This window comes from Hesperophylax consimilis, chromosome 3 (assembly GCF_061612785.1).
Source record: "Hesperophylax consimilis isolate HC1 chromosome 3, BYU_Hcon_1.0, whole genome shotgun sequence".
NCBI classification, from domain to species: Eukaryota; Metazoa; Arthropoda; class Insecta; order Trichoptera; family Limnephilidae; genus Hesperophylax; species Hesperophylax consimilis.
Genome location: NC_142838.1, coordinates 32,798,862 through 32,821,218, shown reverse-complemented (window position 1 = coordinate 32,821,218; position 22,357 = coordinate 32,798,862). Strand labels below are relative to the sequence as shown.

The 22,357-nt window shown below is 36.9% G+C and overlaps 2 protein-coding genes across 7 annotated transcripts in view; one reads left to right on the top strand and one right to left on the bottom strand.

The window, feature by feature from the left end:
* Positions 1 to 2,798: 2,798 nt before the first annotated feature.
* mRF1 (mitochondrial translation release factor 1) lies at positions 2,799 to 7,199 on the top strand. The gene is made up of 3 exons (XM_089651072.1): positions 2,799 to 3,600; positions 3,968 to 4,222; positions 6,795 to 7,199. The coding sequence occupies exons 1-3, from the start codon at positions 2,866 to 2,868 to the stop codon at positions 7,038 to 7,040; spliced, it is 1,236 nt and encodes a 411-aa protein (XP_089507198.1). The 5' UTR covers positions 2,799 to 2,865; the 3' UTR covers positions 7,041 to 7,199.
* Positions 7,200 to 11,423: 4,224 nt separating this feature from the next.
* stj (voltage-dependent calcium channel subunit straightjacket) overlaps positions 11,424 to 22,357 on the bottom strand; it is a 52,926-nt gene continuing 41,992 nt past the window's right edge. For all 6 annotated transcript variants that reach the window (XM_089650423.1, XM_089650427.1, XM_089650432.1 and 3 more), the window contains 4 exons: positions 22,130 to 22,272; positions 21,039 to 21,115; positions 15,032 to 15,233; positions 11,424 to 12,767 (listed from right to left, as the gene is read on the bottom strand). In XM_089650423.1, coding sequence (XP_089506549.1) covers positions 12,645 to 12,767; positions 15,032 to 15,233; positions 21,039 to 21,115; positions 22,130 to 22,272 — 545 coding nt within the window. In that variant the 3' untranslated portion in view covers positions 11,424 to 12,644. The remainder of the gene's footprint in view (positions 12,768 to 15,031; positions 15,234 to 21,038; positions 21,116 to 22,129; positions 22,273 to 22,357) is intronic.

Here is a 22,357-nt window from a genome sequence, read left to right as displayed (position 1 = left end):
GTGTCATAATACATTCTTGTTTACTGAAAGTTTATTAGAAAAACTGCAAAATCATTCGTTGAAGGCCTGCAAACCCTTTTTTAACGGGATTACGAATAATATCTAGGCTCTTAATAAATTAGCAATATTTTATAGCAGTAAGTTTTCTCCGTGCATCTAACACGCGCTCTGTCTCTCGTACACTTGCCTGACAATTCTGACATCATATATCTCCATCCCATTTGAAAATTTCATAATGGTGAAGAAATATGGTTCTATACATACGAAATTTAAGTAAAGAATGGTCAGACTTTTGGATCATTAAACACGCCCACATCACATTCCTGTGTTCTCCTTTATCATATGAGCTGTGCCATTGGATGGACTGTATAAACGTAATTATAGAGAATTTGATTCCATATTTAAAAAAATATTTTATGAACATCCACATTCAAACTTACACATTGATATATTTTTATAAAGTTTGTTTTCATGGTTAAATTAATTCTCCAAGTTTGAATATTGCTTAGCCCGCCAAAACATAATCAGAGCGGTAAAAAGCGGGAGGGGTGCGTGACGTCATCCGTGTGCTGAACGTCCTATGTTTAGTGCATTTTGAATGGAGATGGATATATAATTTATTCAAGAGGGTCACAATTGCACAGCTATTTGGATTTTCGTTTTTTTTTATGTTGTTTCTTTTGCAATTTAATATATTCTCCTAATTTTCCTGTATGCGCTGCAACTGCGAACCTGAACTTTTTTGCTCTAGAAATATATTTTGGCTGTTTACTCACTTTAAATCCCCGCAACAAGATGGAGTATAAACATAATTTCTCTAATAAAGTCTCAATTAAAAAGTTTTTCTAATATTCACACGGAGAAAACTTACTGATACAGTATTGCTAATTTATTAAAAATATTTGTAATCCTGTTAAAAACAGGACTGCAGGTCTTGAATGAATTGAAAGATTTCCTAATAAAATATCAGTAAAACACCAATGTGTTATGGCGATCTCGGAACGTGTGTTCATAAAAAAAAATCGCATTTCGTCATTATATAATAACAGAATAAACGCAGCTGCATGAACACGTATCCCGATATATTATGAAAGTACTAATAGTTTATTGGGAAATTGCCTGCTGTCACATTTTTAACAGAATTTTTATAAATCAGCCATACTCTTTTTCTCCGACTTTAGTCGGATTTATCACAAAATTAAAAAAAATGCAGCACTCTGTTCGATACAGGTTCTGGAAAGTTGAGTATTCCGAGTTTTCAGTTGACGAAATTTACCTATTCAATTATTAAAAGACTAATAATTAAGTTACGCCACTGTTATTAAAAAAAATTCTGACGAAGGATGGGTGAGGTGATACCTAGTTTGGCCATGATATGGGATAGATTTTCATCTTCTGATAACTTAATTGTAACACGTGACAATTGGCATAGGTTCCTGTTTACCACCAACCAAACAAGTTTGGAAAGCAAAGAATAATAAGTTCTTGTTTATTACACAAACTTTATCATTTTTTATTAGTTTGATACGGAGACGTATAGTTTGTTTATCTGCTCTCTTTACTTTTGAATATTGACAAAACAATTAATTTAATTAACGTGACAATAATATTTATCTTTCTATATTCTAGATGTTTTTCAAACTAACGTACAACATAAAATTACTTACTTTAAAATTAAATGCATAATTAAGTGGAATCTAAAATAGCTAGTCTAGCAAAAGGGGCATGGCAAAATTTATATTAGGAAACTATCACATATTTAATAGTAGATTGTTCTATTGGTACGTTGATTAATTTCTTAATATGCACTTTTGTATCGTCATTTGAAAATAAAAATATTTACTATTTTTATTATTTTGTTCAATTATTGACCTCAACACAGGCTTTACCTAGTGAGGTTAAAAAATTATAATGTAAACAATGATACAATGTAAATAAACAATAACAGAAATAAACAATAACAGAACTAAACAATAAACAATACACAATAAACAATAAACAACAACACGGTTTTATTCCGAGAGTGGCCAAATTTTGAACACTTAAGAAATATTTTTTAAATGTAAAATAAAATTGTGATAAAGTCTAGTCCTATAGTATTAGAAATTCCAACATTTCAAAATGTCGTCGACAGAAATTATTGTAAACTATCTGCACCCCGCCACGCGTTGCTGTAGCTCAGTCTGTCTGTGCAGATAGAAAAATAATGGCGCGTTTTGCTATTGCGCGCCCTAATCCGTTACAGGTGAAATCTATATTATATAGGTATATAAAAACATACGCGTATTCGAATGCAACGGTGTGTCAAAATTTCAAAGCAATCGGTGAAGAAATTTCGGAGTTATAAGATTTTGAAGAAATTAAAATTTTCATTTTTATGTATATAGATTGAAAATTAAAGAAGAAACGAATTTTCATTTTACGTCCGTAGTTGTAATTTTAAATGCAGTATTTTCTATCGCTCCAAATGCAAATAGTTGTCTTTTATAGTACCTAGTTAAGGTGAATCAAAAGGTTTTATCTAAAAAAATCATATTGAGCGTGGCCAGCGATCCGGGAAGTTTACCGAAATGACAAATGGTCGTATTAAAACGTACTTATTTAAATTTATAATAAACGCAATTTCGCTGATTAACAAAAAACGGCGAATCGGAAGATTAAAAAAAATCCAATTACTGACGATTACAATATCCTTAAGATTAATAACAATGTGTATCCTCCTATAGAAGTAGTACCTACTTTCATTTTTTCTATATGGCAAGTAAGTCAGCTCAAGTCAGCTGTCAACTTTTGAAGTTTGTTGTTTTGTGGTTATGTTATAATAGTAATTTTATATTGGTAGAGGGTTTGCAGTAATTTTTCAAAATGATTTTATTTCGCGTGTTAAATAAAATTCGACCCCTTAGAGGGATATCTGCCCCTTTGCAAAATGTTAGTTTAATATGCAGACACTGTTCAACAAAGCCTTTACTAGAAATATCTGATCCTGCCGTGCAAAAATATTTTGAATATCTGAAAAGTGAATACTGGGATATAAAAACAAAACTGTCAAAAGATCGAGCCGACAAAACAAAATTGTTGGAATTATTACCAGTTGTGAAAGTTCTGGAAGAACGTTCTTGTGTAGTTGAAAACTTGAAAAATCTAGAAGAACTGAACGAAAAAGAATCGAATGATAAAGATATGGTGGAGTTATTACAAGAAGAGAGAGATACGTATAATGATTTATTAAAAAAACTCGATCAAAAGTTGTTGGATTCTCTCTTTGATGAGGACCTGAGATATGCATCATCAGATACTATTTTGGAAGTAACAGCTGGAGTCGGTGGACAAGAAGCCATGTTGTTTGCGGGGGAGATATACAACATGTACTTGGGGTATGCAAAGTTCAAGAAGTGGGAGTGTATAGACACAGGGCTGGATGTGACAGACATCGGGGGAGTGAGGCGGGCTTCGGTAGTGTTCTCAGGGATTGGGACGTTTGAAGAGCTGAAGATGGAAGGCGGAGTACACCGGGTGCAGCGGGTACCAACCACGGAGAAGGGGGGGCGTCTGCACACCAGCACCGTTAGCGTGGCCGTCTTGCTGCAACCCACCGAGGTGAGTAAATTGTAATAGTAATAAGTGGATATTTTATGAAATGCTGTTTTTGTGAAAACCAACCTCAAGGGATAAGTAAGTTTTCCATTCCTAGTATGTTAATTCGTATTTCCTCTTGTTTGTTTTTTTTTCAATCCTCTATTGGTCACTGAGATTCTTCCAATTTTACTAATGTTCCACTCAAATAAATTCTATTTTTTTGTTTGTACTCATCATGCCAACATAATTTGACATGATTTCTCTGTTAGATAGACTTAAATATCAATATTTGATACAATATCTCCTATGGATAAACACAAATATCAAAGTTTCACGAGTTCTCTCCTAAATAGAAATAAATATCAATGTTTCATGATTTCTCCCTTAGATAGACATAGATATCCCCGAGCGCGATATCCGCGTGGAGACGAAGCGCTCCACCGGTGCCGGTGGGCAACATGTCAACACGACTGACAGCGCTGTCCGTCTGGTCCATATCCCGTCGGGCATTGCCACCGAGTGCCAGACCGGCAGAGATCAGCACAAGAACAAGAAGATGGCTATGTCCAAGCTGCGGGCGCTGCTGTACCAGGTGCAGTCGGAAAAACAGGAACGGGAGGAGAGGGCCCTCAGGAAGTCCCAGGTGAGATGGCTTTAAGAGTTTATGATGTTCATTCAGATGCACCTAGCTGTTGAACACAAGAAGTAGTCGTAGAAGCGAATCGTTCTCATGTGACAAATGTCAACCGTATACAATACAATAAGGAACTCCAGTGAAAAATATTATGGGTTTGAATAAAATATATTCATGTAGATCGACAAATGCTGATTCTGAATGTACCAGTTTTATTATATATAATTATACAGGGAATTTATAAATCGTCATTTAAAAATAAATAAAACACATTAAATCACCCTGTCGGTTGGCACGACTGAATATGTCGATTCTGACAAGAGTCACTAATCACATTTCATTCTTGTTTTGTATTTTGAGATTGAGATTGTTTGTATTTAAAGATTTCATTGTTGTTGTTTCACAGTGTTGATAGAATCGAAACGTCATTTAGGCGTCTACAATAAAGAATTAATGAATAAGAATTAATAATTAACAAATAAGAATTAATGACAGTTTTTTTTTTCATTTGTTAGTTTCTTCGTAGTAATGCAGGTTTTTGAACACTGATAAATTGTTTATCAGGTTTGGCTATGGGTGTACTTTTGCACTTTAGTAGAATACAATAACAGTATTGAAGAGATGCTGACATTTTACCTACTGTTCTTCAATATTAAAAGCGGTTAAACTTAAGAATAAAAAATATCTCGACTCTCGACGCCGCCATACATAATACATGTGACCGTTGAAATAAAAAAGAAAGTCTGCAGTTTAACTTCCACATCGATGAAACTACAAGCGATACGATGAGAATGCTCGGTTTTATTTTATGAATGGGGGCAAAGTTTAAAAATGTGTTTACTTTAAAACATCTATACTGCTCATTAGTACAAAGTAAATTAGAATATAATTCAACAGTATGGTCACCGTTCTACAAAGTCCATTCTCAAGCCTTAGAAAAGGTACAAAATAAATTCTTCGGTACATCAATTTTAAAATGAATATTCCCGTCGAACTTATAAATTATAATAACTTACGTACCGAAACCAGACTTCTCAAACTATCAGATAGAAGAGTTTTAACTGATATATTATTTTTATTCAAAATTATTGACAGCCCTGAATTATTGGAATTAATTTATGTGAATGTACCTGCCAGACAAACTCAAAGCAAAGACACTTTTAAATGTAACAATAACCTCAATACTAATTACTCTATTTATTCACCAATTCCAAGAATTCATCACCTTGCAAACACTGTGTACCTTAAACACTGTGTACTTATTGATATATTTGGTGTTAATAATTTTGTGAATTTCAAAAGGCAAAATTTCACACCTATTTCCTAGTTATTAACTTGTATTATTATTTATTAGCTTTAAAAATAAAAGTTTTCTCTGTATATCTTGCAACGTTTAAATCACATAATCCTTAGTTTATTTGTTTTTTTTTTTTTCGCATATTGATGACTGTATTCATGTACGATCATACTTGATATGTATATTATACCTTGATGTATTTTACCATTTCAAGTACTATTATTTAAATTTGATATTAATTACAGCGTTGGTATTTTGCCATTACTTCTTATTTTTTTTTATAGATACATACAACATTATTTTTCTTTTTTTTTAAACATCTGCTTTATAATACAAATCAGTATATTATTTTATTAAATTATTTTTCTGTTTTCAGTATATTATTTTCCTGTTTTAAGTCGTACTGGTTTGCAACAAACATGAATAATTGTATGCATGTACGAATGTACAATGTACATACTTACTTTATATTTGAAACTTTGCTTATTTACAATATGAGGTGTTATTATTTGGGTTTGATGTTAATCTTAGTATTAGCATTTGATTTTTTTTTTGTTTGTTTGTATATAATTATGCTATTATCCATGTATTATTTTACACTTACATACATACATTGTCAGTTACCTCTGCAAAAGCCCGATAGGGAGTTAATGAATAATAAATAATTTTTGTGACTGGTTATGTCACGCAGACAAACCACAGATTGGTGCGTCTTGGAGAGACCCGATAAATTTAAACTTTGAAGTTTATTTAAAAAACTAAAACTTACTACAACAATAAAAAAGTATGTGCTAATATTTAAGTTATATTTTGATAAAAAAGGCCTGGAGTTGCTTACTATCGGGCGCGCCTTTGACGCGTTTCCCGACTGTGCACCGGTGCCAATGCGACTGTGCAAGGGATCAATGACACTAATTCGTCAGAGCTTGTTCTATTGAAATACCGGTGGAACAAACACAGCATTCCCACCTGACGTCTATGCTACAAAGATTGTAATCGTTAATCTATTAAACGGTTAGCCCGCTTCTGCACGATATCAAGGGCTTTTCGCTGCCAAATTCTGCATCAGGGCGCACTTGCGATGTGTACAGACTTAACAGTTTTGTACTATTAAAGTATCTGCGGGCCCTCTACGGTATGCCAATCTTCTGATAGTGTAACTTAATTCTGGCTTCGGTGGAGCCCCACGCATAAGATGCACATATTAAGTTTTGGTGAGAATTCCCACGGAACCCTAGCACACAGTCCATACCTTTAATAAAGTTTATTTAATTTTTGGTTCAGGTTGGTACTGGTCTTCGCAACGAGAAGATCCGCACCTACAACTACAATCAAGACAGGGTGACGGACCACCGGATAGTCGGGGGTGGTGGAACAGTCCATGACCTGGCCAGCCTGCTCCAGGGAGGGCCCGCCCTTCAGGACCTCATCTACCGTCTCAGGAAGTATGTGCACACCCAGAAGGTTCTGCAGGAGATTGAGGCCATCAGGAGTGCCGAGAAAGATAGCAAAAAGAAAGCCAGTAGCTGATTCGAACATAAAGAACCAACTCTTGTTGTTTTACGTTTTAAGTGTTATCTGTTAGTTAGTTATTTTATTTTGTCGTAAGTTTTTAAATAAGATTATTTCAATCATTGGTACAGCCTTTGTTTACCCTTCTTCCTATTTACCCTTGTTCTTCCTATCCCTTTTCACATCTCTCCCGTAACACCAATTCATTGAAACTTCTATCTATCGTTTTTGAAAGTTCCTATTCAAATAAATTATGAATATAGGAAAACAGTGGATGCAGAAATATAGAATTAAACTACATTCAAAATTTTTTTTTTTTCTTCTTTTATTTTATAGAGTTTAAAGATTTTAATTTAATTTTTAAATATTTATGTTGAGGGATCAGTAGGATTTATAGGCCCTGTTAGAAGTTCTACCGAGCCGAACCCTCTGATATGAAAATATCTGGAGACGGTGAATTTTTTTTTTTCCCATTTGATATCTGGTGATTTGACGTGTTGTTGTTCTTGTATTGTTTTGTATTTATTTTACTTATATAATGCACTTACATAGTGTTGATTGACTAGCTGATCATTTGTGGAAAAGTGAGTGGAAGGGTTAAGTTTTTCCTTTGGGGAAGACTTAACCCGGACAACTAAATCGGAAGTTTAAAAAAAAAAAAAAAAAAAAATTAGTATATTTTATATATATTGTTGAGAATTGGCGTGGGGCGCCAGTGTTGAGTTTGGAGCTCCCCACGTTATGCGCCAGTGTTGAGAATTACGTAGGGCGCCAGTGTTGAGAATCACGTAGAGCGCTAGTGCCGGCTTTGGCATTGTCAGTGGTAGAATCATGAGAATCTAATTATTCAGCTCAGGTTAGGGTCGGCAAGGAATGCCTTTACACGGGGTCATTCAACAATCTAGACTCCACTTCCCTCGTCAAATGAAACTCCTATGGGAATGATAAATGAGTGTAGTCTACAGGTACATTGTATAACACAAAATGGGGACACAGTATAGATTCTAAATTATTTCCTGGCTGATTGAATTCAACAATCTCTTTCTCGTATTTGCTCTGACTGGCAGACGGGGCAAAGGTTTGGTATACGCTTACATGAGTTGTCCCGGGGGATGCAGGAGTTGCGAGGCCATCGAGGTGTTACTCACAGTCATTGTGGAGTGGTAATCAAGGTTGTGATCGTCTACACGTGCAAAACGGGCGCGTGCTAGACTTTAGTAATGTTGCGGGAACGGGGTCTGGCACTCAGCGTCTGAGACCAGTTTTATAGTGGCAAACCGCACATGTTGTTGAGACCAAGGCTAGATTTGGAATGGCCGTCGCCGCTGGTCTTTGGCGTTGGTGCGCAGTGGAATGTGCGCGTCAATCTGTGCTGCCAAGTTAGTTTTGCGGGGTTTTTTAAAATGCGTTTGAGAGATCTGCTTCGTGACAATATATAATATATGTTTTTAAATAGTTTTAGGAAGTCTTCAGAAATTCTTTAAAGAATTCTCGTCCCCTTTCAAATATCCAACGTTGAACACTATTCCGTAATCATTAGTTGATGTACATAGGATTGGTGATGTGTTATCTATTAAGTCTGCTATGTCTTCCATATTTTGGTTTTTTGTTGTGCATTAATTATTAATAGTCAAGGTGATAAGATTTCTTCCTCATGTCCCAGTACATGTTTACTGTAATGGTATGTCGTTTGCATCCTTGATTCGTATTATAGGGGAGTCGTCGCTCTTTCTTAGTAAAATTTTTCTGTCCTTCGTCCATACATATATGTATCCCAAAGCTTTTGTCGACTTTGCCAACCAGGGGAGCTGCTTATTTTGTGGGGTTAGCTTGTCATTGATGAAGTTTTTCTGCGGTGACTCCGAGTATTTAATTTCTTTAGGGGTGAGAATTCCTTTCATTTTTTTTTGTTTAAGGCGATGCTATACGTAGTAATGCAAAGTCATGTGTTTTTGGTTTGAAAATTTGGTCGCCTAGAAATGTTTCAGATGCTTTAATCAAGTACTGCGAGTAGAATACATCTTGGTCTTTGAAATATTTTTAGATAAGTGTTTTTATAAGCCCAGAAAAAAATAATGTAAAGGCCTATGAAAACTGCTTTAACAGGTTCGCTGCAGGCGACTCCGGTCGGAGCCATTCGGCGTCTGGCACTGGGTGCCATGAGTAGTATGTCTGCACAAACATCATTTTCCTGCCGGCACTCGCGGCGAATGGTTGTTTCTGTAGCTGGCGTTGTTGTTGACAATTGTACCAACATTTTACAGCAATTGGTTTTCAAGAAAAAAATAGGTTATTGTTGTATAGGGCCATAAAAAAGTAAACGATAAGTTTGTGTTTTTTAATTTTTTGGTGTCAAAATCTTCTTATTGTCATAATGAGTGATGATGCTGGACCATTTCGTCCTAAAAAGTCTCGTCCCTTACGTAAATCCCTGCAAGTTGAAGACATTGAGAGGGAGTTAGAAAATGAACTTGAGTGCGTCAATGAGTACCACCAAATATTATAAATATTTTTTCTTCATGAGATGTGTATTACTTTCGTTATCTTATTTGATTTGCTACTTGTATTTTAGTTATTATTTGTACAAAAGACAAAAAAATGTCTATTTTTGTTTTATCAAAATAATAAGAAGAGAGTAAAAAGAGTGCGACTAAACGGACGAAACCGCCGGCACCTGCTAAGTGATTTTCAACCGTGGTGCCGCTTGGCATCTAGGATCAGTTATATTGTGCATAGGCGGCAGCGAACCTGTTAATGTTCAAAATTTCCTACTTACGAACCTATTTTCGATTATGATTTTATGGTATAATGTGGCAAATTAAGTTATTTATAAAATGATCGAAAAAAAAAATATTTATGCATGAACATCCACAAAATAAAATAAAAGGCACTTTTTGGCCATGTTTTTTTCTTGCATAAATCAAAACAGGCGGATGGTGTTAAGTGGGAATTTAAACCTTATCGCCATCTACGTAAGGGTTGTTATTAATAGCGGCTCAATTTAAAATACTATACGACCTAGTGCATCACCTTAATGACCTTCTCCTTTGCTTCTTTTGAATTGTATTGGAAATAAATAATTTGCTTGGCCGAATTGTTATAGTAGCGTATCAAAGAGTTATTTTTTAATAGGTCGCAGCAGTCTAGGGCCAACATCAATGTTTAATGTTTTAAAAAAAGATACATATTTCACATATGTTTAAAAATGTGTTTAAATAAAAATGGCGCGATTCCTAAATGCTTGGCTACATCAACGCATTTTTCAGGATGATTTTTATCCCACTTCTTACACACTTTTTTCACCAGACGGCTCATTTTTAAGGTTGAAACGCTCAAAACTGGAATGTTAAAAGATGACTGCGTGCACGCACTGCTGTGTTAGAATGTCTAATGACAACTAATATCAGAAGCGGCCGCCAGCAGCGATCAATCTTCATTCGTCACCTACATATTACAACATGCGTCGCACTATTTCCAGCCATAGAGAGCGTTAGGTATTGTAACTCAAACTTCAGTTGTTTTCTTTATAATATGTATATTAGAGGGGATGTTCTGCATATTTATAAAATGGTTGAGATTCAATAGAATTATTTATTTTTACAACATATACATAAAAAGGCACACAGACTGTACAAAACACTATTTAAACATTTTATAAAACCAATAAACGTCAGATTAAACAAGCCTACTTCCACATACAGTCTCCTTTTTAAATTACATAGAATCTCAATATGGATTTATGAATAACTCAAATGAAAAGCATAGTATTTTTTATATGTATTATACAATATTTTTAAAATCCTAAAATTATTTATAAGATATCAATTTAAGCATGAAGCAGTGTAGAGTAGATTTATTTATTTAAATTTCATATTTGACTCCAGTTGTGATAAAATCTTTCTAAAAAATACTAAAGAAAATTGATATGTCGATTTAAAAAAATTAAGAAAATGTGTTATGTGATAATATTGATAAATTTCTGTGATGTACAGGATTCATAAATACATTTAATATTCATCTATCTAATATAATTTTTATTTAATAAAAGTGGATTTTAAATTGCATAACTACAATGTAAATTGAAGACAAACATGGAATTATTGAATAATATATTCACTTTAAATCTTATGTCAAACTATGTACACTCTGTAACCTAAACTTTGGCCATAAACACACAGATGTGATCTTATAAGATATGTGGGTAAAATTAGAAACATTTCATAAAACTCTGTAAGGTTTGTATATGTAGAATATATTTTAGTTTTCAAGAAATAAATACAGATTGTATTATTATATAATATCAATAATCCACAAATTAGACTATATACTGCCGCGGTAGGTAAAAACTCGTGCCTCCTTTGAAACTCTCAAAGAAAACGTGTTGTGTGTGAAAAAGTGTTTTTACTTACCACGGCAGTATAGTAGTCTCAGAGTGAGATCGTAAATATGTCAATGATGAAAAATCTTCCTTCTTACAAGTCTTGTTTGAAAAAGACAGAAGGTACTATAACGATGATGTCACATACGACCTTTCTTTGGGACTACTATATACTGGATATTCTGGTGAGCGCAAACGAAGCATACAAAAAATCCAGGCCTAATGAACAAAAATGTCAATAAATTTATTTGTAAAATTCCCCCGGTGTGTAAATAAGATTATCAGTTAGCATTTCTTTATCAAAGAAGTAGAACATTCTAAGTAGTGGGAATGATAATTCTGCATTATATTTAGGCAGCCTTCACACGTGAGACGTTAGATGCGGTGAGTCAGAAACTATTCCCAAATCCATCCAAATTCTAAGTCTCCATAGCGATCCTCCATATACAAGTACCATAATGAATTTTGATGCACACACATTTGTTGAAATGCAACCAAAGTCTCTCGTGTGCGGCCAACTTAAAACGACATTGAATGCAACGAGTGTACAAGCCAATCAAAGTATTGGCAAATTCCTCTAAATATAACCAGTAAAGAAAAAATAAATAAATGCACACCCTTTTTAAAAAAGTATGAAGTTAATAAAACACACTTTGATTATGCAACAAATCTAATCTAATGGAAACAAATTCACAACATTTTTTTATGAAATGCTAATATTAAATGGGACAAAAATGTCATTTAATAAGCACAACATTTTTGGTCAATGTTTTTAAATGTTATTTAACAATGTGTAATAATAATAATATGCCCATTGGGTATTAAAAACAAAAACGTTATTTGACTTTAAACTACTACTTTTGGACCCAACCATGCCTTCTTTGTGGCAAACATAATCCTAGAACAGATGTGTTTATGTATGCCCTGAAGAAGGCACAATAGTGTCTAGTAACTATTTTGCTTGAAACTCTAATAATGTTATATAGGTATACAATATTGTTTTCCACAACAAAGTTAGTGATTTTCAATTAATAATCTTTTTTCACCAAAATTGAAATGTAAATGTTTCTTCAGATCCAAATCGTGCTTGGATATGTTTGGAATAGAATATCTCCTAGACCCCAGCATTTGAAAGGTCACGTTGTCAGCAAATTTACATTTCTGATTAATATGTATTGACTTCTAGCTAAATCTATAACATGATCGGACTTCACTGGACCGAATCCAGAGTTGTTATTTCAAGCTCAAGATCTTGTGGGATGTTGAAGGAAATGACTGAAAATGATGACCAAACAGGAGAAGAGTAGGGGAATCTCCCAGGCTATGGTAGTGTGAGTTGCTCCGCCACACAGTTCAATTTGGCTCTCCTGAAAGTAAAGCAGCATTTATTATTTTCGATGCATTTCATTATTTTTTTTAAGCCTCTGCTTATGCTAGAAAATTCCTCTAGCTCCGGTGCTGTCTACAGAATTCTTATGTTGGTAATTTTTATGTTGGATAAAAACGAATACTTGACATTATTTATGTACCTAAATCATTTTATTGATGTAAGTATATATAATATTACGCATTAGGCTAGGAACACACTAAGCAGCCACGCTGCGTAGCCGACACAATCATCAAATTTGTATGAACATGTATTCAAGCTAACGCACTAGTCAGCCAGTACTACTAGCTAAAATGTATGTGCTTGCCTCGGTTCTAACAGACTAGGCAGCCAGGCCAGCCGAACTGGTGATATTGGGTGCTATACTGGCTGCAAGCATTGACTCCTCCAAATCTTGACTGTCTAGTGCGTTCCTAGCCTTAGTGATGAAAATGAGGATAAAAACATTGGCCACGCATGAAATGCACGATACGTTCATCGCAGCCGGTAGACCACCGGCTATTACTGATAACAGCACATTGAATGAAACTCCGTACATCTCGCTCGCTACCGCACCAACCGGCAAGTTATCAACGCCACAGACATATGTAAATATTAACGATTTTTATACAGATTTTGTCGGGAAAACATTTTTTTCTGTTGCATTCGATAAATGCTTATACGTTTTAATTATTTTATCCCATACATAAATGTATTGCTGAGGAACTCCAAAAATATGAACTCTATTTTTAGTGAACAGTGAAACTCTCTCCAAGGGACTGGACAAAAAAAAACATCTTAAGTGGGAAAACTTCTTAAGTGAGATCAAAATTAGCATTTTTTAAATAAAGTTTATTCTAGTACTGTTTGTATTCTCTTTCCTTTCGAAAATGGCCCAAAAATAACTGTCCGATATCTCGAAATCGCGCGTAAAGCGACAGAATTTGAATGCACACACAGTTCTTTGCTGAAATTCGCGAGCTTAATTACGCGACAAATTTTTTATTTAAAATTCAATTTCTTTATAGTAAGTAATGTCTATAAATTAAATCAACAAAAAACCGGTGCTAAAATAACAACCCCAAAATGAACAATAGCAATACCGAATACCTAAATGATATTTAGTACGGCGTCATTGTTACAGGGATTAAAGAAGATAAACAGTCTCAGGTTACGAAGTGAGTGGTTTATTTATGGAATAACCGGTGAAAATATTATTTGATTTCCTCCTACTATCATAATAATAAGCGGAAAATGCTGCTTGTGCAATGATGGAGGACTTGGCTAGCAGAGGATTGAACCCGCGACGCCTGGATAAAGCAACGCTTTGGACGGCTTGGCCAACCAACTTATTAATTTTTCCTTTTATTGTCACTGTCATTTGGAATGTGTCGCATTGCACTAAATCTGCAATTCTTCTGGAATAAATATAGGAAAATTATTTTGATTGCATTTAGCAACAATTTGTCAGAAAATGTTTTGTTTGTTTGTTTATAAAAGATACGTGGTACATCAAACAGTGAGCAGATTGCTTTTCTGGAAAATGTAAAAGTAGGACTCATTTGAAATAGACCACTTCCAAAGTTGGAACCAGATAGCTCATAGAGATGAAGGCGTGTGAGCTATCAACCACTTAGCCGTAGAGATTTCCGGGCTTTTGGTTTTGGGATCGGTCGCACTCATTCCAATAATCATACCTCCAAATTAATATTAATACTGAAACATAATATATAAACTACTTACTGTAGTTTAATTAATCCACTTACATTTCACTGTTTATCCCATGTGTTTAGGTTTTAAAATAATTATTTGTAAATTTAAAATTTATGAATTATGTATTGTATGGTGCTTTCTCACTTGATCTAGTCTATGAGTCTCTACGGTCATTTTATTGAATGAAAGTTGAAGTCCATGTCTATGGTCTACTGGAAATGTATGTAGTCACAGATATTAAAAAATGAAATTTTTAACATATAGATGTTAAGTATTTATAATTTAACGTGACGTCTACAAGAAGACTGTACACGATACAAAACATTATCTAGAATATTCCCAGACATTAGTGACATCGTTTGGTATTTCATAGGAGCTTAATCAAGCTGGCGACTAAACATATTAACTGATTGTAGTAAGTTAAAAATTAATTCATAAAAATCACCTATATACGGCTACCTAAATTTGGGTAGCTATCGCTCGAGTATTTAAAACAAGGCTGGGGAAATTTATTATATGTGAAAGATTCATTATAGAGCATGTTTGTCTCACGTTGGGATGGGAGTTGATGCAGGGCTTGAGGCCGTGGCGAGGCAGGGGGCGCATGGAGGCCCTCTCACAGGCCAGGCTGTGGTTGCGCTCCACGGGCACGGGGGCGGGGCGCAGTGGGGGCGCTAGCTCGTCCTGGGGGCACAGCGAGTCCACCACCACCAGCACCAGGTTGCTGCCCGGGATTACCTGCACCACGTACGCCCTAAAAATTGATTGAGTTCAATATCATCTTCGCAACTCGCCAGTCTCTGATTCTCCTGTATTCATGTATACAGCCCAACATACATATGTCATTAAGACAAATATGAATAGTACAAAATAAAGAAAGTAACAAGTATAAACGTAAAAAGTCGATAAAGAAACAATATGAAATGATAGAGAAGAGGGTTTTTTAAAACATCTGGTTCTTTAAAGATGTTTTCACATTTATTTATTTTTTCTGAACTGTAAGAGTTCCAAATGCTCCCAACTGACTGGGATATATTGTGAGCCTGAAGGGTATGAGAAGAGGATGATGCAGAAGTAGCTGACTTTTAAGATCTGATCACCAAAAGCGGTTAAAACCATTTCAAGCGCTGTTTTAATTGTGGTCTTTCACCAGGGCGATACTGAGATTATCTTCCACTTGGGAACGTGCTGCACGTATGCTATATTATGTAGCCTGAACCGTCATTTAAAACCTTTATTGAGAGAAGCATTCTCAAATTCCCTTTCGCGTGGCACTTTCCCGCTCTTTTTCAGCACCTTGTGTTGGTCAAGTGGTCACCAGATGCTACACAAAAGTAAAGCGTCCCCTATGCGACTTTTGTTTACGGCATTCTTTCTCATTAGCGTTTTAAATTCCGTCGCTGGCGTTGTCGTTGCGAAGTAGCTCCGAATTTATAACGATTTTTCCCGTATATAATTATTTTAAGTGTATAATTATTTCAAGATAATACATTATATTATAACAGCGAGGCTGTTCGAAGTATTTTTAAAACAGAAATAATTTTTAACTGTTTAAAAAGATAAAACACGTGGTGAACACGACGGAAAAGTTCGTCAGTTCGTCGGCCATTTTGTGTTGTTTGTTTATTTACATTGTGTTTTGTGTACCTTGTGTTTTGTGTTTTGGTTTCTTGTCCAATTTAACAATGAGTGGCTCCGAGATGTCATCATCCGATTCGGTAGAGATGACGGTAGAAGAAGTTAACAAGATCATTTTGCCAAAACAAAATGAGCCGAAACGAAAGTTGCCGAAATCGACCAAATCTACGAAAAAAACATCGCATTGATAAACTCACGGCTCAAGTGGAGCACATTAGCTCGTTTATTCAGGATTTTATGGCGGCTAAAACATACGAAGATAGGAGAAACTTGGATTCCGACGAGGACGCATCATCGGAAGATCAAGAGATACACGTGGAGAGAAATTCACGATCTTCGCTAGGGATGGGATTAGTAAATCCTAATCATGAATTCAAGGAATTAAACCTATCGATGGCGGAAACCACGTGTAAGGAACCTACAGTTCCTAAGGCGGACGCAAACCGCGTAAAGAAAATCGAAGATTTACAACACTTCGGTTCGCCTGAATGGAACGAAGTAAGGTATGGGGAGGTCGTAAGAAAATACCTGGCCAACCCCATGTTCAACCAGTTGGAGGTTAATGGAGAGTTTCTGCATTTGAATAAGGCAGAGCAATACGCGGGGTCACTTGACAAATTTTGCGGGTCACTAAGCCATGCCCTGTTGCAGCAAAATGAGTGCCTCAAGAAATCTCTTCAGGAACTGGTAAACTGGAGTGCAGAGGAAGGCAAGGAATTGTCAGCAGGTTCCCTCTTCAAGAAAGTGGAGTCGCTATTTGCCCCGGATACGCAATATCAGACAGTGACCAAAGATGTCCTGCAGATGGTCTGTGGAAGGAGAGCAAATGCGATCCAGCATCGTAGGGATGCAATCCTTAACGAGATAAAGAGCCGCTACGTACGGGAGGCAGTCAAAAATATTCCTCCAGCAGCGGGTTATCTTTTTGAACCAATGAAGCTAGAATCCCAGATTCAGCGGATGGGAGGACTGGATAAATGCTTCCCACATTCAAGCTTCGACCCTCAGCCATCAACCAGCTCGCAGATGCCCAAGAAAGTGCCAGTGAGGAAGCCTTTTCGTGAGAGCAGGCCCTTTCGGGAAAGCAGGACGTTTCGGGACAACAAGCCCTTCCGAGACAACAAAGCCCCCCGCGGAGGGCGATCTAATCAAAATGCAAGAGGTGCGGACAAGAGGGGACCAGCCAAACCAAGAAGGAATTTTGGCAACAAGGATAGGCTATGACTATCCGGAGAAGGCGTTTCAGGGGGGGCAATTGCAGCACTTCATAAGCAAATGGGAAGAATTAGAAGCACCACCAGCACTGCTAACCATGTTGCGAGGGTACAAGCTACCCTTTCGGCAGAAACCCCCTCTAAGTATAGTGGCAGACACGGTAAGCTCAACTTATAAAACCCAAATCACAGACGAAATGACACGACAAATAGACAAAATGAAAAAGGAAAAGATATTGGAATCAGCTTCAATATCGCCTTCCTTTCTGTCACGGATGTTTCTCATACCGAAGCAAGACGGGTCATTTAGGCCGGTCTTCAACCTTCGTCGTTTGAACAATTTCTTAGCTATTAGCAAATTCAGACTTATTAATGTTAATAAGGTTGCAACATTTATTCAACCAGGCGACTGGATGGTTAAAGTGGACCTTTCTCAAGCCTACTTTCACCTTCCAATTCATGAGAATCATCGCCGTTTTTTGAGACTGATTTTTAATGGAGAACTGCTTCAAATGACATGTTTGCCTTTTGGACTAGCCTCAGCTCCAAAGGTTTTTGCTTCACTTACCAATTGGATAGCGCAAAAATTAAGAGACAAAGGTCTCAGAATAATTGTTTACCTAGATGATTTTTTGATAGTACATCAAAATGAAAATATATTGAAAATGCATACATTCGAAACTATTTCAATGTTACAAACTCTTGGGTGGATAATACAATTCAGTAAATCCACTCTGTGTCCAGTTCAGAAAATTGAATATTTGGGAATTTCATGGAATTCAAGGGACGGCTTAAAAGGCCTCCCGCAAACTAAAATAGCGAAAATAACAAATTTACTGAAACAATACATTAATCTAGGAAGGTGGTCACTTGAGCAGGCCCAGAGCCTCTTGGGTACCCTCAATTTTGCTAGTTTCGCCATTCATAGAGGCAGGCTTAACCTTCGCATGTTACAGTGTGCCAGTCGCAAGCTGCCTGCATTCAAACCGAGACGACTCCATCCCATTCCTCGAAGAGCGATAGAGGAGCTGAGATGGTGGAGCAGGTCCCTGCAGACGTGGTCACCAATGCATCAAGCAGTGATTCGTCATACCCTCACGACCGACGCCTCGGACTGGGGATGGGGTGCGCAGCTAGACGACCTCAGATTGAGTGGAGCTTGGTCCCAAACACAGCAACCTCTCCACAGCAATGTCAAGGAAATGCTCGCCGTGCTGGCAGCACTTACTCCTCACGGGCCAGAGCTGTCAGACTCGGGTCTCCTGATCCAGTCAGACAACAAATCGGTGGTTGCGTACCTTCGCAACGAAGGCGGCACACGATCCAAGACATTGCTCGAAGCGACTCGTCAAGTCCTTCAGATGACAGACACGTATCGCATTTCACTGTCTGCTCACTACCTACCAGGAAGGTTCAACGAGGTGGCAGATCAACTCTCCAGAAAACGCGAACCTCCGGAGTGGCATCTTTTACCAGCAGCAACAAAATTGATTTTTGCAAAATGGGGGAGACCAACTATAGACCTGTTTGCATCGGAGACAGCTCACGTTGTAGAAGATTATGTGTCCCTAAATGTATTCGACAAAGAGGCAAGTTTTGTCAACGCTTGGACTCGAGAGTGGGATTTTCCTCTAGCTTGGGTGTTCCCCCCTCCGTGCCTCATGCCGAGAGTTCTCGCACACCTCAACCGGGCCAAGGGCATATACCTGATTGTAACCCCGAGATGGAAGAAAGTATTCTGGAGACCAGACTTGAAAAGTCGAGCGACGAGCCCTCCTTTCACCATAATGAACCTGACAGAAGTGCTGATAGACACCAGAACCTTGAAACCCCCTCCACAAGTAGAGGATTTTATTTTGGAGGTGTGGAAGTGCCGGGGTGGAGTCAGTCATTAACAGATTGGTCGGACAAACAGAAAGAATTTTTAAAGTCAGGTTGGAGAGAATCCACACTTAAAACATATAAACCGGCATGGCTTAGGTGGCAAAAGTGGGCATTAAATCACGGGGTAAACCCGAATGTCCCTACAGGAAGTAACCTGGCAAGATTTTTAACAGATCTTAGTTTAGAAGACAATTTCTCTCCCAGCACAATTCGACTCCATAAATCGGTAGTAACAACTTTCAGTAGCCCGGAAGAAGGAAACCTAAGCTCACACCCTCTAGTCAGACAAGTTCTCAAAGCCGCAGCATTAAAGCATCCTAAACTGTCTAAGCCTCCTATCTGGGATCCCAGAATGGTGTTGACCTGGTTAGAAGCTAACCCACCCAAAAGGTTGAGTCTCTTTGAAGTCTCGAGAAGGGCAGCGACTTTACTTTTGTTAGCTTCGGGACGAAGAGTGCATGACCTGACCTTGTTACAGTGTTCGCCAGACAAACTATTCATAAATGAGGAAGGGGTCTCGTTATGGCCAGTTTTCGGATCCAAAACTGACTCTGCTACATACCAACAGTCAGGTTGGAGGTTGAGAAACGGAAATCAGCCAAATATAGACCCAGCATACTGGATTAAGAAACTGATTGAAACCTCCAAAGAACGGAGGGAAACAAAGCAGAATTTAACAGAACTCTTCATCACTACATCGGGAGCAGTTAAGGCAGCTTCAAGAACAGTCATCGCCCGTTGGGTCAAAACAATTCTAGAAGAAGCTAAGATCACAGCTGCCCCGGGAAGTGTACGGGCAGCAGTGGCGTCACTTAACTGGCTGGATAATTTTAGATTGGATGACATCCTGGCTCGAGGGAACTGGAGGAGCCGGGACACCTTTGCCAAATTCTACAGAAGGGAAGTTAACACTCCCCTAGAGGTAAATAGGGCATTGTCTGTAGCCTCCCTATTCCACCCACTGTAACACGTGAGTAGGTATTCCAGTTTTTTGACGTATTATAATAGATCACATTAGCGTTAGTGGTCACCAGTCGATAACAAACAGATCTCAATAAAGGTTTTAAATGACGGTTCAGGCTACATAATAAAATAGTTTTACCTACCAATAAAACTTATATTATGTACCTAACCTCATTTAAAACCTAGGCAATCACTGCCTGGTGAGAACTAATGAGAAAGAATGCCGTAAACAAAAGTCGCATAGGGGACGCTTTACTTTTGTGTAGCATCTGGTGACCACTTGACCAACACAAGGTGCTGAAAAAGAGCGGGAAAGTGCCACGCGAAAGGGAATTTGAGAATGCTTCTCTCAATAAAGGTTTTAAATGAGGTTAGGTACATAATATAAGTTTTATTGGTAGGTAAAACTATTTTATTATCTCTATGTAAGTTCAATACAGCGTATGAGCCAAATTATTTCAAAATAGGTTTTTCGACACTTAGTTGAACAGCACGAGCTGCATTGGTTGGTGCTTTCAAATTTTGAAAATGACCAATATACTGCTTGTACTTGGTTAAAGTCAATACAGCGAATGAAGAATTCCCAGAACATAGAGTGCGTATATTCCTAGATAGTTTTTTGCCCCTTCTGAACATTTTTACAAATGGTTCTGCTGTGGTATTGGAATTACACCGACGATATATATTTTTATATGAAATAACACATATATTAATTAAATTAAATTTAAATACGCACACTGGGATTCAAACCACCGACCTCCAGATTCGTAGTCAAGGACCTTCCTCGACCATGGCGGCTGTATTTCAAAGTAATACAATTACTTGTATAATCAATAAAAACGCATATTGTATAATCACACCTTTCACATCCTTTAGCAGGGTTTTTGTAAGGAGCCCGATCTTTATCCGGATACTGCTGAAGTTGGTAGAGCCATACCTTGAAAATAACAATCACATGAGATTATTAGAAGATGACAAATGTCCTAAAGTTTCATTTTATAAGGAAATATAGAAGTAAACCTTGGCCTTGAAGTGAATGAAGTTTTTTTTTTCAATTAATGCTGGCTTTCACCCTCTAAGGGTGGTCTAGGCCATAATTTCAAATTATGGAGAGAGGGAAGGTCAATTTATATATCTATTTTGTTTAGTGGGCAAATTTCAAAATTATATGGAAGATTGGAGTCGAATTCAGACTTAGAACAGAGAATCAACTTGTAAAAGTGAAAAACACCGCCAGAAATTTGTTCCACAGCCAAGCGGAAAATATTTCATTGTCTCCACTGTATACAGGGTGTATCGGCACGTGCCCGACAAACTTTATACAGCTATTCCTTAGCACATTTGGAGTAAAAAATGTTATGGGCACTTTGCTGTGGGGTAACATGTTTTTCAATTAAAAACAAACAAAAAAATATTAAAAATACACACTCCATCACTGACATTGGCATTGTTTCTCGTGTTCAACAGCTGTTATTAGCAAGTGTGTCAAAAAGCGTCCTCGCTCTTTCATACACACTAAATAATAATAGTTAAAAATGAGACGAATGGTGCCATCCCATTTCGTTGTGATTGTAAAAACGCGCCAATGTAGGTACGTTCGTACATTATTCAACGAAACTCAAATAAAATATGGCCAGATGGGTTTTCAAACTTTGACAAATGATAAAACATTGGTGACATGTGGTGAAAATATGAATAAGAAATTTTTTATTTAAAAAAAATGTTACCAGACAGCAAAGTGCCCATACCATTTTTTAGTCCAAATGTGCTAAGGAATAGCTGGTTAAAGTTTGTCAGGTACGTGCCGATACACCCTGTATAGATGCCGATAATTTATGTTACTACATACAATATTGTATATTAAAAATAATAATTAATTTACCTACTATAAACCACCAATAATTGTATTTTAATACCACAAGATGCGTAAAGAGAATGATTGATTAGTTACCTCCTTGTCACAAGGAGCAGGCCTAGTGCGGTTGATAGTGATGGCCTTATCAACGTAGCTGTCCTGCTGTCTGTCGGAGCGCTTGAGGCCTCCTTCACCCCCGTTGTTGGCATCCGGATCGATTTCATAGTTCTGGTACATTACTGGAATATTACACAAGTATTACTTAAAACACATTTTACACACATGTGTGATATTCGGTGCAGTAAAAATGTTTCTAAATATAAA